At 42.7% G+C, this 14634-nt stretch overlaps 1 protein-coding gene across 1 annotated transcript in view; it reads right to left on the bottom strand.

Moving 5' to 3' along the window:
* Positions 1 to 57: 57 nt before the first annotated feature.
* Ccdc175 (coiled-coil domain containing 175) overlaps positions 58 to 14634 on the bottom strand; it is an 82243-nt gene continuing 67666 nt past the window's right edge. The window contains 7 exon segments of the mRNA NM_001164400.1: positions 58 to 186; positions 701 to 823; positions 4935 to 5118; positions 5893 to 5936; positions 8284 to 8386; positions 11699 to 11851; positions 13975 to 14054. Of these exon segments, the coding sequence (NP_001157872.1) occupies positions 185 to 186; positions 701 to 823; positions 4935 to 5118; positions 5893 to 5936; positions 8284 to 8386; positions 11699 to 11851; positions 13975 to 14054 (689 nt within the window). The 3' untranslated portion in view covers positions 58 to 184.

Raw genomic sequence — 14634 nt, forward strand, 5'->3', positions numbered from 1 at the left:
GAACTGCAAAGGCAGACGTGCTTGTGGAATGTGACGGCAGAAACAGAACAAGGGATGTCTTTGTCAATGTCTATTTATTTTCACCAATACAGTGTTTTAGTAATATTATAAAAATAAAGCATAATTTATATAACAGACTTCCTGTTTAGAGACAGTTTGGTTGAAGACTTGTTCAGATGCTTGTTCCTGTAAAGAAGAAAACAGTAAGGAGTCTAACTGTAAAATAACTCAATGTTCTTTCTGAGCATTCTTTCTCAGTACAGCGATTATGGAAGTGATTAAAAGTGTTAAGAATTAAGAGTCACATTTCTTTTGTCTACTGAATAAATACACACACTCCCTTCTCTCATATCCATTTCTTAAGACAAGCCGTGCAGGCCACATTGTAGTGATCCTGAGACGTTTTTCAAGTCGTGACATTTTGGAGGCAGGCTCTTGGGACTGGAAGTCTTAGACAGAATGAATACGTATGAGATTCGTAGACGGTCCCTGTGGCTGGTTTTGGGTGGGTAAGCTGTCATGTTCATACTCTGAGGACTTTGAGAGAGAGGTTCATAGCCAAGGAAACCAACAAACAAACCAAGACCCTTAGTCTAAAAATCTGCCCGTGTGTATCCATTTGTGGTGTGAAAGGTGAGTCCCCGATGCTCAAGGCAACTCTGAGGACTGATAGTGAAAAGGGGGACGTAGGAGCACTCACACGGCTTGTTTTTGGGGCTCCTCGATCGTTTCTTTATCATTTTGCAGTTCCTGCTTAATGTGTCTCTCCTTGTATGCAGGGACGGTGAGAAACGAAGTGTTTTTTCCTCCTTTTGCTTCATTCCTATAAGGAAAAGTTGGGGTTTCGTGGTTATTAATGATTATTAAAATGCTGAGTCTCTCCAAGAATCCTTACATGAGAGGTGACTTGTCTGCTAAGTGCATTTGAAACTGTTTTGACAGTTACCCTCCTATGTTCAGTTCTAGCAAAAAAAGTATAAGAGAAGTCATCCAGAAAAAACTTCTGCAAAGGCAGAGATTGTTAGGGATCCTCAATATATGCAATCTACAGTCTGCTTTATGGAAACAAAGTTACCAATATAGCGATGCTAACTGTTCATGTTAGAACGTTTGATAAAATGTGTTTATTAAAGATATGGAAAACAGGAGGCAGAGGCAGGTGAATCTGGGAGTTCGAGGCCAGCCTTGGTCTACTGAGCAAGCTTCAGGACAGCCAGGCTACGCAGTTGAGACCTTGTCTCAGAAAACCAATTATCAATCAGTCAATCAATTTGTAAAATCACTCTCATCCTAGCTCAGCTTTCATTTTTTATGCTATGGGCTAGGGTAATTCTTTTGCTATTCAGACGTGAGTAATTTAAAAGGCAAAAATACTCTCTTCATTTGGATTTCTTGATGACTTTAACAACATATTTATCCAAAACTATGAGTTTAAAGGATGTATCTGCTCACTGGAGCCATGGAGCAGTTTAAAAAGCAAGACATGCCTGACCTCACCCCAGGGTGCCCATGGCAAGCTGGTCTAGGATGCGGCCTCAAGGGGGCTTTCTTTCTTCCGCTCTCCATGTGGAATGTTGAGAACCACCGGCTTAGAGGTCTTCCTTACCTGGAGCTTAGTGTTTCTGAGGGACATTTCTGGGTTGGTTTGTTAGGCTTGGCTTCCCCAAGACTGTCTGGTTCTGTAGCCTGGGTAATCTTGAACCTCTGGATCCAGGCTGCCTCAGTCTCGTGGGGCAGGGCTTGTGCGGGGGTGGGGGGGGGCAGTTTGCAAGATAACTACGCCACAAATGATTTCACTTTACTTTTCTCTCTGACATACTAATTCTGCTGTAACTATAAAATTAAAATGGGCATAATAGTATTGAGCCACTGTTCCATCAGAAAATGAAAAGGCAACTTTGACAATGCCAAGAATTGGTTTTTCAAGGTCTTTAAAACAAAGGTCCGAGAGGAACGTATTATTTGATCAATGCAAAACACCCGTGTGCAACCGAATGCTCCAGAGAGCTGGAATTTTGGCTGAATAGATAGTTCTCAATAGAAATGCAAATGACCAGTGTGTGTGTTTAGAAACAGAGCTGCCATAGAACTCAGCTCCACCATTCCATATCCAATCACAGAGGTGTGCACATCTGCGCTTGCTGCCGCTGTGTTCACAGTGGGAAGGAAGGGAGTCGGCCTAGACATTATCCTCAGATGGATAATGAAAGGGGGGGCTGTGTACACACTCAAGTCTTATTCCGTCATAAAGGAAAAAGAAATGAGAACATTGGTAGGAAAATGAGTGAGAGTGGATAGTAAGTGGGGTTGCAGGCTTGGAAAAATCAAATGCGACATGACCTCTTCTGAGCTTTTACCTTTTCTAAATGTGCATTTCATGGGGGAGTCGGTGTGAAGAGATGACAGGAAGCTAGAAAGGGGCCTGTAGAAGGTGGAGGGGGAGACCGCAAAGGAGGGAACCAGGAGACAGAGGAAACACATGTAATGTGAAAGGTGGAAATGACCACACCCTGCCTGGACGGGGCGAGCAGGGCAGAAGGGTACACGTGAGTGGGTCTTGCAGATGGAGAGAGGAACGGATGAGTACAGAGGTTCAGCCAAGGCTAGTTATGTATGGGAATGGCACACAGGAGCCTGTTACTCTGAACGCTAACTTTCAAATACAGATAACTACAAGAAAGAGATTGTGAGTATATTCAAATTCATTGGCATTCTGACTTAAAATTAAGTGAAAATTATGAAAAAAAAGTTCTTTAAAAGTTGTAATCGGGGGTTGGGGATTTAGCTCAGCGGTAGAGCGCTTGCCTAGCAAGCGCAAGGCCCTGGGTTCGGTCCCCAACTCCGAAAAAAAGAAAAAAAAAGAAAAAAAAAGTTGTAATCGTTCTCTCTCTCTCTCTCTCTCTCTCTCTCTCTCTTTCTGTGTATGTATGTGTGAAGTGTGTGAATGTATGTGTATGTGAGTGTGAGCTTGCATATGGGTATGAGTTTGTGTGTGTGTCTGTGCATGTGTGTGTTTGTGTGCCTCTGTGTGTGTGTGTGTGTGTGTGTGTGTGTGTGTGTCCCTGCACATGCATGGGTGTTGCGCAGTGAGTATAGCAATGTGCCACAATGCATACAGAGCTCAGAAGACAATTTGCAGGGTATATATTGTATATAGGTCTCAGGAATTGGACACGGTTGTCCCTCAGGCTTGATGGCTGAGGACCTTTACCTCCTGAGCCCTCCCTTTGGCCCAAACCATTTTTTAATAATTTAAAAGTTATCTGTACAGTTACTGTCTGGTTTAGATATATGTGCATTTTTGCTTATAAAACAGAAAAGGTACAAAGTTAATTGACAGTTTTCGGGTGAGTTCTGGCATTCAGCATTCTGACAACCTACTCATTCTTCTTTCCAATCGTACTTGGGCTCTTGGCCAGCTCACATCTGCACCTGTCTCTGACATTTCTGTGTGCTTTCAGCATCCAATCAGAGAGCTTGGTCTCTGCCCCTTTATCTCCAGGAGAAAAGAACTATTAATTCTATCCATCCTTTCTCTTGCCCAGGGGAAGCAAGTGTAGTGGGCGTGGAGGAGGGCAGGGCCTGAAGGATTGTACTGACATGTTATGTCCAAGAGTGGGCAGCAGAGGGCTGCTGAACTGGAAGCAGTCCAGGACTTGTAGAGAAATGCAAGCAATTCACAAGTCAGAGACTCCATGGCTGTAAGGTGGAGTAATTCAAGGGCCAAGTGGTACTTGCTTCCCTGGGACGGTGGGAGAGTCCACCCGATGAACAGTCAACACTGGTTTGATCTTTTTTTTTGGTTCTTTTTTTTTTTTTTCGGAGCTGGGGACCGAACCCAGGGCCTTGCGCTTCCTAGGCAAGCGCTCTACCACTGAGCTAAATCCCCAACCCTGGTTTGATCTTTAATAACTGTTATTTGTTGTCTCTCTAACTTTTTTTGGATATTTTATTTATTTACGTTTCAAATCTTATCCCCTTGCCCCCTTTCCTCTCTGAAACCCCCTATCCCCTTCCCCTCCCCTTCTCTCTAACTTTATAACCAGGAAACGTGAGAAAAGTCAGGAGCACAAGCCCACCTGGCTTCCAGCCCACATTCTGCCCCGTGCCCCATGGCAAGCCTGTGATCTCCTCCAGAGCATGGCTCAGCTTCCCCGACTTCAGAGCCCCTAACACCTGACTCCTTAACCCAGCCACCACTTAATTCATTCACACTTCTGATGCCCCACTTGTGGCATATGCAGGAATTAATATACATTTCAATGATTCCAGATATCCTTCTACTGTATCATCAGAGGGCAAGTTACAGCCTAATGGGTAACAGCAGACACAACTGCCTAACTGCTACAGAGACTTGGAAGAGCTGTTACGCTCTGTACTGGACTTGTGAATCCCATTTGAGCAGGGAGTGTTTCATTCCCTGTGGTAACCTAGGTATCTTGACACAGAATAGGAGGTCGGTAAATGCTTGTTGACGGTCATATTTTATTGGCTCTAAATGGTATAGCTTTGTCTTTGTTTTGTTTAATGGTTTATTTTGTTTTGTACTTTCTGTGCCTGAGTGTTTGCCTGCATGTATGCATGTGCACACATTTTTTTTTTAACAAAGAATGTTTCTGAATCAGATGTGGTGGCCTGCACCTATAAACCCAGCACTCAGGGAGTCTGGGCAGGAAGATTCTGAGTTACCACCACACTAGTGAGATCCCATCTCAAAAATAAATTGTTTAGTTTCTGTTTTTAATCATGAAGAAATGTAGTACTCTTGAAAATTTTCTCAAGGGAAAGGAAGACTTGACTGTTCTGAAGCTGTTCTGAAGGCCCAGCACCAGGGAGCACTCTCCTTTTCCTTCCTCTGATGACCAGTCCCTGAGGACCCCCTTATTTTGATGTCACTAGCTACTGCTAGAAGGTGGCCAGAAGTGCTACATTACCGGCCTTCTGAAGGTCCTCTTTACTGAGGCTAGATGGTGACTCCTCTTCCATAAGACTGTGCAGCCTTTCGATTCCCCCAAGGAGCCAGGCGCTAATGGACTCGATCTTCTCATCCCTGTACCGCAGCTTCGATGCCAGAGACCTAATTTCTTGCAAAGTTTCTTCTCCAGTGTCCACCAGTTCCTTAAAGGAATAGCATTTGGGGTGTGCAGATATAAATTACAACAAGATGAGTAACATTCTGAGTGGATTCTTTCCGGAGAAAATGTTATTATGAAAAATTGTTATTGGTCACACAAGGTAACTTTTAGGGCTCTGAAGAGGTAGGATTCAAAGTAAACTACCTGGTTCCTTTCCTACCTACAGTGAGGAGGGGATGGGGGGTAAACAGCTGGTAAAAAACAGAGTGAGCCCAGAACTCACAGCAGAACCTAAAGACCAGATGTGTGTATGTGAGATTGCAAAGACAAAGGAGGAACGAAAAGAGGGGGAAGAAGAAGAAGAAGCAGGGAAGGGTGAGGGCGGGACTTCTGGCCGGTGACACTGAGCAGTGCTATAAGAAGATAGTTTCTGAAAGGAATAAGATCTTGTGGTAATGTTTGGCACAATGGATGTGATGGGAACACCACCTTCTGCATTTTAACAATTCCGTCCATATGTACATGAGTACATACTAGTTACGTGCATGTGCACACACATACACACATACCCATTCACACACACACACACATACACACACACACACTCACACACACATACACACTTTTATTTGTTTTTTTTTTTTGTTTTTTTGTTTTTTGTTTTTTTTGGAGCTGGGGACCGAACCCAGGGCCTTGCGCTTGCTAGGCAAGTGCTCTACCGCTGAGCTAAATCCCCAACCCCACATACACACTTTTAAATAGGAGATGAATTCTTTGGGAGACATGATATGCAAAACAATGCAGAAAGAACCCTCACCTTAATTTTGATTTGAAATTCTGCCAGCAGATCTGAATACTGTGCTGAAATATTTAAATGTAATGGTTAGTAAAACAATATTACTATTTTAATAATTAAAAGTCTTAAGTTATTTTTGTCTAAGACTTTCTATTTTTAGAATCACACACACACACACACAGAGAGAGAGAAAGAGAGAGAGAGAGAGAGAGAGAATAAATTCTACTTCATCTTGAACTTATGGCATAAAGTTAATATAAAGACCCTAAGTTAAACCTCAGGTAGAAAGAGAACTAACTTCCAGAACACACGAAGCCCTTAGCCCAATGATAAGAGCACCAGAAGCATAAGACAATGAGTAGGAAACTTGAGTAGATGCTTAGCAGACCACAAATTCCAAAGGTGGCTCCACACTGCACCTCCTCATTCAGCCTCTAGCATCTTGGTGCTGACACCATCTCCTCCTTGTTCTAGAACAGCTCTGTTAGCCCGAGAGTCATGTGGGCGTAACACCCTGACTTCCAAGGCTAGGTCATGTCAATACCATGAGTTTCCACTCTCTTCTCCTGAGATGCTTTCCTTGGAGTCCAGTAGCTATGTGTGGAGACCACAAGGCTGTGTTCTGGCCCATTTGAGAACCGCATCACTTCAGACATAGGAACAGGTGGGTGTTTGGAGTCCAAGCTCTCAGATGCAGTGTGTTCCATGGAATAGGCAGGCTGTATCCTATTGGTGATATCTGAGCATGTCACCAATTCATGAGCCAAGAAAATCCTTTACCCTAAGCTGCAAATTTTGTTGGGATATATGTATATGTGTATGTGTAAGTGTATATGTATATATGTACATGCATATTTTTATGCATGTGTGTATGTATGTATGTATGTATGTATGTATGTATGTATGTGTAAGCTAAAGTCACATGTATGTGCAGACACTCAAGGAAGCCAAGAGAAGGTATCAGATCCCTTACAGCTGGAGTTATAGGCAGCTTCAAACTTCTTGACGTGGGTGCTGGGAACTCAACTCCAGTCCTCTGAAAGAGTGGCAAGTGCTCTTACCTACTGAACTATCCATCCAGCCCCACTTTGAGATTTTTATTATACCAAAATACTTCATTGGTTCGAGACGGTTCAAAAAGAATGATTTTCAGACAGTCGAGGACCATTGGTCATTGCAGGAAAAGGCAGACTAAAACCACAATGCCATTCCAGCCTACACTTACGGAAATGGAAAATGTTAATGCCTCTCATGTCCTCCACTTTTCAAGTGTTGGCGAGGATCTAGAGCAACAGGCTCTCTTCCACATCACAAGTTGGATGAGAAGTTCGAATAATGACAGCAAACTAGGAGTTTCTTAAAAGGTACCCAGACACTAACCATGGAGCCCGGCCATCTCAATTCAAAGTGTTGCCTAAGAAATCACTTTGAAAATATTACCAAACAAATGTCCCTAGTTGCTTCACTTGTGATGTATGAAGAACAAGGCAAATGTCATTCGGCTGCTGAACAGATAATGCATACTCGCGCACGTGTGAGCACGTGTGTGTGTGTGTGTGTGTGTGTGTGTGTGTGTGTGTGTGTGTGTGTGTGATGTTGTTTTGAGACAGGTTACAACTCTAGTCCAGGCTAACATGGAACTTAGGTTGTAGTCCAGACTGTTGTTGTTGTTTTTTTCTAAACCCACATCAACGCCTCTGTTTCAGCCTTCTAAGTGGTGGGATTATAGTGTGAGCACCTGGCTTCATGAAGGAATCATAAAAATCCATTTTGTAGGCTCAAAGAAGCCAGGAGGAGAAGTTTGCATAAGGTGTCATTTGTTTTTGTTTAATTATCAGTGTTAGAAGGCTGATAGGTGGCTTTGAGACGGGAGGAATGATGTGAGATCAACTGGAAAGGGACGGGTGGCAGTAAATACCTGACAAAGGAACTTAAGGAAGTGGGCAATGTGGGCCGGCAGCTTCAGCAGCTCTTGGTTTGCTGTGATGCAATGGGGCAGCTGTCTGTGGTAATGGGATTGTGTGGTAGCGACTCCTATGTATCTTGGTAGCTCAGGAAGCAGAGACTATGGGATGGAGTCAGGGACGGAACGAGGGACGGTTATAACCTTTACGGCCCTGTTCCTAAGGACCCACTTTCATCAGCTGGGATCTCACTGCCCAAAGGTTCTACAACCCTCCTAGTAGGACTACAAACCCAAAATAGGAGCCTGTGAAGGGTGTTTTAGACTTAAACTGTGGTCACATGCCACGTTGAAGATGTTTTGCACTTTGCTGTGGCGGCAGGGGCCACCAGAGTATGTGTAGTCCTCATAATTCATTGGCCTTAAGATAGATGCATTTTCATATGCAAATTAATAAAAATGATTTGAACAAGGACACAGTTGTACGAGAAGGCTGACACATTACTTACAGTGCTGAGCTATCAGTTGCCAAGAGAGGTCACCTGAGTTCTGTACGGTTACTATTTGCTTCTCCGAGTATTCTTTGGTGTGTTTCTTCAGATAGGCAAGATACTGGAAAGGAGAGGGGACAGGACTGCTCAGCGCCTGCTCTCTGTGCCCCGAGTTAGAGAAACATTTGTGCATTCGTTCATCTATGTGTAATGCTGCCTCATGATGCCTAAGACTGTTCTGCTGTGACTGCGTCCATTCAAGGGAGGAGACAAAGGGTCCTGCTTTCTTACTATTCCAGCAGCCAAATAAATAAACACAGTGTTCTGACTAGGACTCCACAGGGTAGGAGGTTAAAAGACCTTCTACCCAAAAGCTTCATAGCCACAAGAAAAGTGTTCCTTGTGCAAAAATGTAGCAATAGAAATTCTCATCCTTTGAGTGAAGGTTAGATATTGTCTCTCTGTGAGAAGAGGCTAATGGGACACTTCAATAGGGGGATAAAATTCCTCCCAAGTTTGTGTCAAAGGCTGGCAGTATGATGTGTTGCGTGGATGAGGGTTATGGAGGCAGGTAGGGTTCAAAGCTCTTCAGAGTACATGCATCCTTCTGAAAAATACCAGCTCTTACACTGCTGTTTTAGCCCTTCCGATAGAAGCACGTGAGGTTGGTGGGATAGCCCTTGATATTTAACAGACAGAAACAAATCACACAGAGAGGCGAAGGGGTTCCCTTAATAGCATTGGACAAGTTAGTGGTTAGGCTACTTCTATCGGCTCCTACTGATTTTACCCCCCTGTAGCTATTAACAAGTTTTGAAACAAACAAAACCAAAGTCCTTTCTCATCTAAAAGGTATATAGTATATTATCTGACTTTTGAAATTATTATGAGCATTCAATGAAACTATGTCCCACAACTCTTAGGACATTGATGCAAATCCTAACTTCAAGGATTTTACAGTTGGGGTGTCATTAAAAAACCATTTCCTTTAATCTCTCAGTTTACAGAGAAGCAGCATTCTCCCTGTGAGACACTAAGGACAGTGCATTCAAAGAGTGACAGGTGCTAACTCACATCTTTCAAACGAGGGAATAGAATATTACATGTCTGGCCATGGATTATGAAATATAGAAATTACGTTTTAATAAAAACTGTGGACTCAGCAGTCAGTATGGCTTTAATTATTGAACACATCATTCTAAAAAATTAAAGTGAGTAAATCTTAAGTATAAGCAGGGAAGCCTTACTCTTCTGAGATATAACCTCTAAAATTAATGCTCATAAATTGAGGTTGTGACTTTAGGTGTTAAATGAACAAACATTTGCTGTGAACTTTATGGTACAGGCAACTTAAATTTTTAACTAGAGGAAGAACGCTTGAACACAATTTTCACAAATGAGGATATTCAAGTGCCCGACAGCGCATGACAAGCTATTTCTTTAATTGTCGAGGGATGCAGATCTGTGGGACACCAGTGCACACATCCGCCAGAGTGGCTGAATTGAGAGAGACAGCTGGATGAGTGGGATGAATGCAGTGTTATATTTTCTGAAAGGATCTCCCGATGCCAAGGAGACTAACCCCTTTGCAGGCCTTGCCATCCCATTAATAATATGCCTTGAGACCATTTAAAACTAGATTCTGAATCTGCTGTCCTACTGGGCACGCAGTCTGTTTATGTTTAACCTGCTTTTAGAAGAACAATGCAAACAACTTTATTGTGCCTTGGACTTTCCAGACAATCAGCTTTTTACAATCCAGGGTAAGTTCACAGCTTTAATCTTTAGTTATGTTTTCTTCCATGTCCATGACCTGGAATAATATTTGTGTGTATGTGTGTATTGTGGTAATCATTTTATGAAAATAGCCAACAGGTTAAAAATAGCTGTAATCTGGGGTTGGGGATTTAGCTCAGTGGTAGAGCACTTGCCTAGCAAGCGCAAGGCCCTGGGTTCGGTCCCCAGCTCCGAAAAAAAAGAAAAGAAAAAAAAATAGCTGTAAACTAAACAGATCTCTCATAAATATCAGAAGTGACATCAACATATAGGTTGATGACATTTGTTTGAGGTTTTGACTGCTATTCTGGGCCAGTTGGGGTCAACAAAGCAACTCTTCTCTTGTAAAATTCTCTTGAAGATTCCTTAAAGAATTCTTCATCTCTTTCCCACACTGTGTTTTCTATGCTGTTCAATAAACATAGAGTGAGCTCTTTGTTAGAGATGGGCTGGCCACAGACCAGACAGGCAACAGGGACATATCAGACACACTCAATAGATGGGCTACAGACAGGCTACAGACAGATGAAATACGTTGGAGAAAAAGTAGAGAATTCAAATTTGGGCTTGCTCTTCGTCAAAATAATCTAAGAGGAAGTCTGTGCTTTCATTCCTTAAGGTGACAATGACGCAGGTGAGGTTGTGACTGTATGTCAGAGTTCTCACCCACTGCTTGTGGGAGGGGCATTCAGTGCTCCTTGTGAGCCTGGCACTCTGCGCTGGTGCAGGAGATGCACGCCCTGTGAGAGACCAGCCTGACCTCATCTCAAAGATGGAAGCCATTTTGTTCTAAGGTCAGAATAAGTTCATTTCTGTATTCCGCGGAATTCAAGCTGTCTTGCTTTAACCTGTGTCTGGAATTTGACATGCTTCTCACTTTATGGGATTTGATTCCTACCTTGAACATACCCTGATAAGATAAAATGTGCTGCCAAATAATTTTGGAATGTTTTCAGCTACATTCCTTTGTGACCAAAATTCCTCTGGAAATTTCCCACCTCTTGAAAGCCTTGCTTTAGGGAGATATCCCTGTCTGACAGAAAACCATATGTGTTTTGATGCTAATTCTAAAACCCTTCTCTAGGGAGAGATAACCCTATCTGACAAAAAAATAAAAGCTTATATAATTTGACCAAAGAATTTTGGTAATGGTCTTCCTCTTACTCGGTGTAATTAACACCTAGTGACTTTGCAGGTCCAGTTAGGATCTATACTCAATAGAAATATGTCTGTCTTTCAAAACAATTATACTTGAATGATCTTAGGATCAGGGTTTGTTATTTATAGCCAAAAGAAATTTTCTAAAACCCCCATGAAGCATGGTCTAAGTAAGTACCATGGTCATCTTGTGGAATGCTACACAGAATGAAGGATCCTGAACGATGCTGCATGGACCTCAGGGCCATGACGTTGAACAAAAGCATCTGTACAGACAGTCTCCTTCTTCTCAATGCTTGCATCTGGGCTGAGCTGATCTCTAGTGTTAGAAGTTGGTGACACTCCTGCAGGGGGACTTGTGCAGGCGTCTGGAGGAATATGAAAGACTGGAGCATTCTAAAGTTCATAGCAACAGTTGGTTCTCTTTTCTCACGTGCATACTGCTGGTCCCCACAATCAGTCAGAACCACTAGTAAACATAAAGTTCTCTTGGACTTACATCTCTTAATTTTTTATTTTCCAGGATGAGAAGGGCCAGCTTTTGGTCATTTACATAGATTTCATTTTCTAAGTTCTTTAGGGCTTCAAAATGGCTTTGGGTTTTTTCACTTTCAAGGGTTCGTATATGTCTCATGTCTCGCTTCACAGTCTCCTGCCCAAACATAAAAGCCACAGTTATCTTCTAGGGTACAAAGAGCAGAGCAACAGCATTAGGGTGCCCGCCCACAGCCAGAACCGGGTTCTACATCCATTCTGGAGCCCTCCAGCTGACCATGGCATGACTCCCTCCCACAGAACATTCCAAAGGTTGCTTACTAAAAACTTATTTGTGGACTCTGGTAACACTTAAGCAACATACCTTAGACACTAACAAAACTTTACAAAGTGCAATGTGCTTTGATCCTTGAGTGCCTGGCCAAATTGGGGAGAAGGTGAAAGGGTTCACTGAGATTTTAAAAGAAAATTTAATGTTCCTAGAAGGAGAAAATATTTATGCTGGGGATGTTTATTTAGTTATGCATTTAGCTGTTGTTCATTTGCTTTTGCGACAGGGTATCACGTATCGCAGGCTGGCCTCAGGGGTCACTATGTAACGGAGTATGACTCTGGACCTCCAGGCTCCACCTCCCAAGCCCTAGAGTTACAGCTGTAGGCCACCAGGATAGTCTGTGCAGTGTTGGGGACAGAGCCTGGGCAGCACATGTCAAGCAGGCACTCCTCCAACTGATCTCACTAACCTTGGTTCTGAACCATTTATTTATTAATTTTTCTTATTGAATTCTCTATGGAGTTCTTAATTATTACACTGAAGCGAAGCAACCTCATGGTCTGTATTCATCATATAGTCCTCAGTGGAAACATCTTATTAAGAAAAAGGAGTATACATGTGTCCTTGAATGTGTGTGTGTGTGTGTGTGTGCATGTGTGTATGTGTGTGTGCATGTGTGTATGTGTGCATGTGTGTATGTGTGTGTGCATGTGTGTATGTGTGTGTATGTGTGTGTGCATGTGTGTATATGTGTGTGTGCATGTGTATATAGTGTGTGTGCATGTGTGTATGTGTATGTATGTGTGTGTATGTATGTGTGTGTGCATGTATTGCTTGTGTGTGTGTATTACACTTCGTTGTAATGTTCTTTTTCATATTTCTTTATACCCATAGCCTATCAGAAATCATGTTTGATATCTGGTTATATCAAAGAATAGGATAATTCCATGTTCAAGTAACCAACTCCACATGAAAAGTTTGTAATGAAACTACAGATTACACATTTTGAAAGATAGTAAACATTTCTTTACTGGCTCCTGTTTTGCTCTATCTCCTTCGATCTCTGCCTACTTACCTTCAAAAAGCACAGCCCATTCTGCATCCTATAAACAAGAGTGTTTAGATCTCATTGCCCAATATTCTTTCTACCATTATACCTGATTTGGTTCCAGAGGCCCCATCTTCTTAATTTTGGTTGTTAATCTGATAGAATTGGGAGCTATAATACCCAGAAAATGTGTAAAGCTCCCATCGAGGGCATTGCAGAGATGACTAGGTCAGGAGGATGCTCAGTGAGCAAATGTAGTGCAGTGAGGGACTCCAGCTTTGTACAAAGTATTTGGAGGTGGTGGGACTGTGGAAAGTGAGGCCCGGTTGGAGGAAATGGATATCTGGGGATACGCTATTGAATGGTGTGGCTTGGTCTTGGTCCCTTCCTCACATCACCTTTCTTTGCCTTCTAGTGGCCATGATGTAAAAGGCTTTCCTCAGCCATTCACCTTCCTCAATGCTGAAAGCTCAGAAACAGGAGAAGTGAGACAATCATGGTCCTCTGAGATCACACCTTTCCCTCATTAAGTCGGGTTTCTCAGGTATATATCACAGTAGTGAAAAACCATGCCCCTTCCTCTCATCCTCCATGTATATATTGACTACAATTTTAAGCACAAATATTGTTAGGATAACTTTAATAACAGTTGGTTTCATGAAAATAGAGTAAATAGTGCTATTTGCACGCACCAATGTTTCAATTTAAAGAAGAAGATATGAGGGCTCTGGGCGAGAGCTTCCTTTTATTCCAGCACTCTGGAGGCTAGGGCAGGAGACTCATGAGTTTAAGTCAAGGATGGACTACACAGAAAAACTCAGAGAAAACTAAGGCCTGAGGACATGGTTCCAGTGGTACAGAACTCACCTAGCACAGGTGAGGTCTGGAATCCAATCCCTGACACCGTAAATTGCACAAAACAGAAAACCAAGACAAATGAAGCACAGTGGGGCTTTACCGTGTTGTTCGTGCATCTGATGATGTCCTTTCTGTAGCGGAAAATATAGGTGCTCAACAAAGTCTCCTCCTGTTTCTTTGCTGTTGAGAGAGTGAGAGACAGAGACAGAGACAGAAAAATAACTGTCCACAGAGTTGGTTTTACAAACCCTAATAATGTAAGACATGCATAGTTTTAACAGTCATGCTGTGATAAACTATTACCACAATAAAAGGCAGCTGGCTGTTTCCCTGGACATCTATCTACCCCCCCGTGTCTGGTTCTTCAGAATCAAACCACTTTATCTGTTGGGTTCTTTGTGTGTTTTGGTTATGTATGTGTGAGAGACAGAGGGAGGATTCGTGCATGTGTGCGCTCCAAGGGAGGGGAAGGTCAGAAGAAGGCAGCAAAGATGTTTCTGGCAGTTGAGGGATGCCGGGCTTATCTCACGGGTGCTATGATCTGCACCCTGGTCCTCAGGACTGTGTACCAAATGCTCAATCACGGAGCCATCTCCCCATCCCCCAAGCACTTTTTTAGGAGTGTCCCTTTAGTCGTGCTTCCCACTTAGTTCAGTTTTCTTAAACTGTATGCTAATAAGGATGTGGCTATTTTCATACCTTTTCTATTCATTTCTTAGCATGACATAGAACATAATACTCCTGTCTACAAATTCTCCAC

The sequence above is a fragment of the Rattus norvegicus genome, chromosome 6 (genome assembly GCF_021556685.1).
Source record: "Rattus norvegicus strain SHRSP/BbbUtx chromosome 6, alternate assembly SHRSP_T2T, whole genome shotgun sequence".
Classification (NCBI taxonomy): domain Eukaryota; kingdom Metazoa; phylum Chordata; class Mammalia; order Rodentia; family Muridae; genus Rattus; species Rattus norvegicus.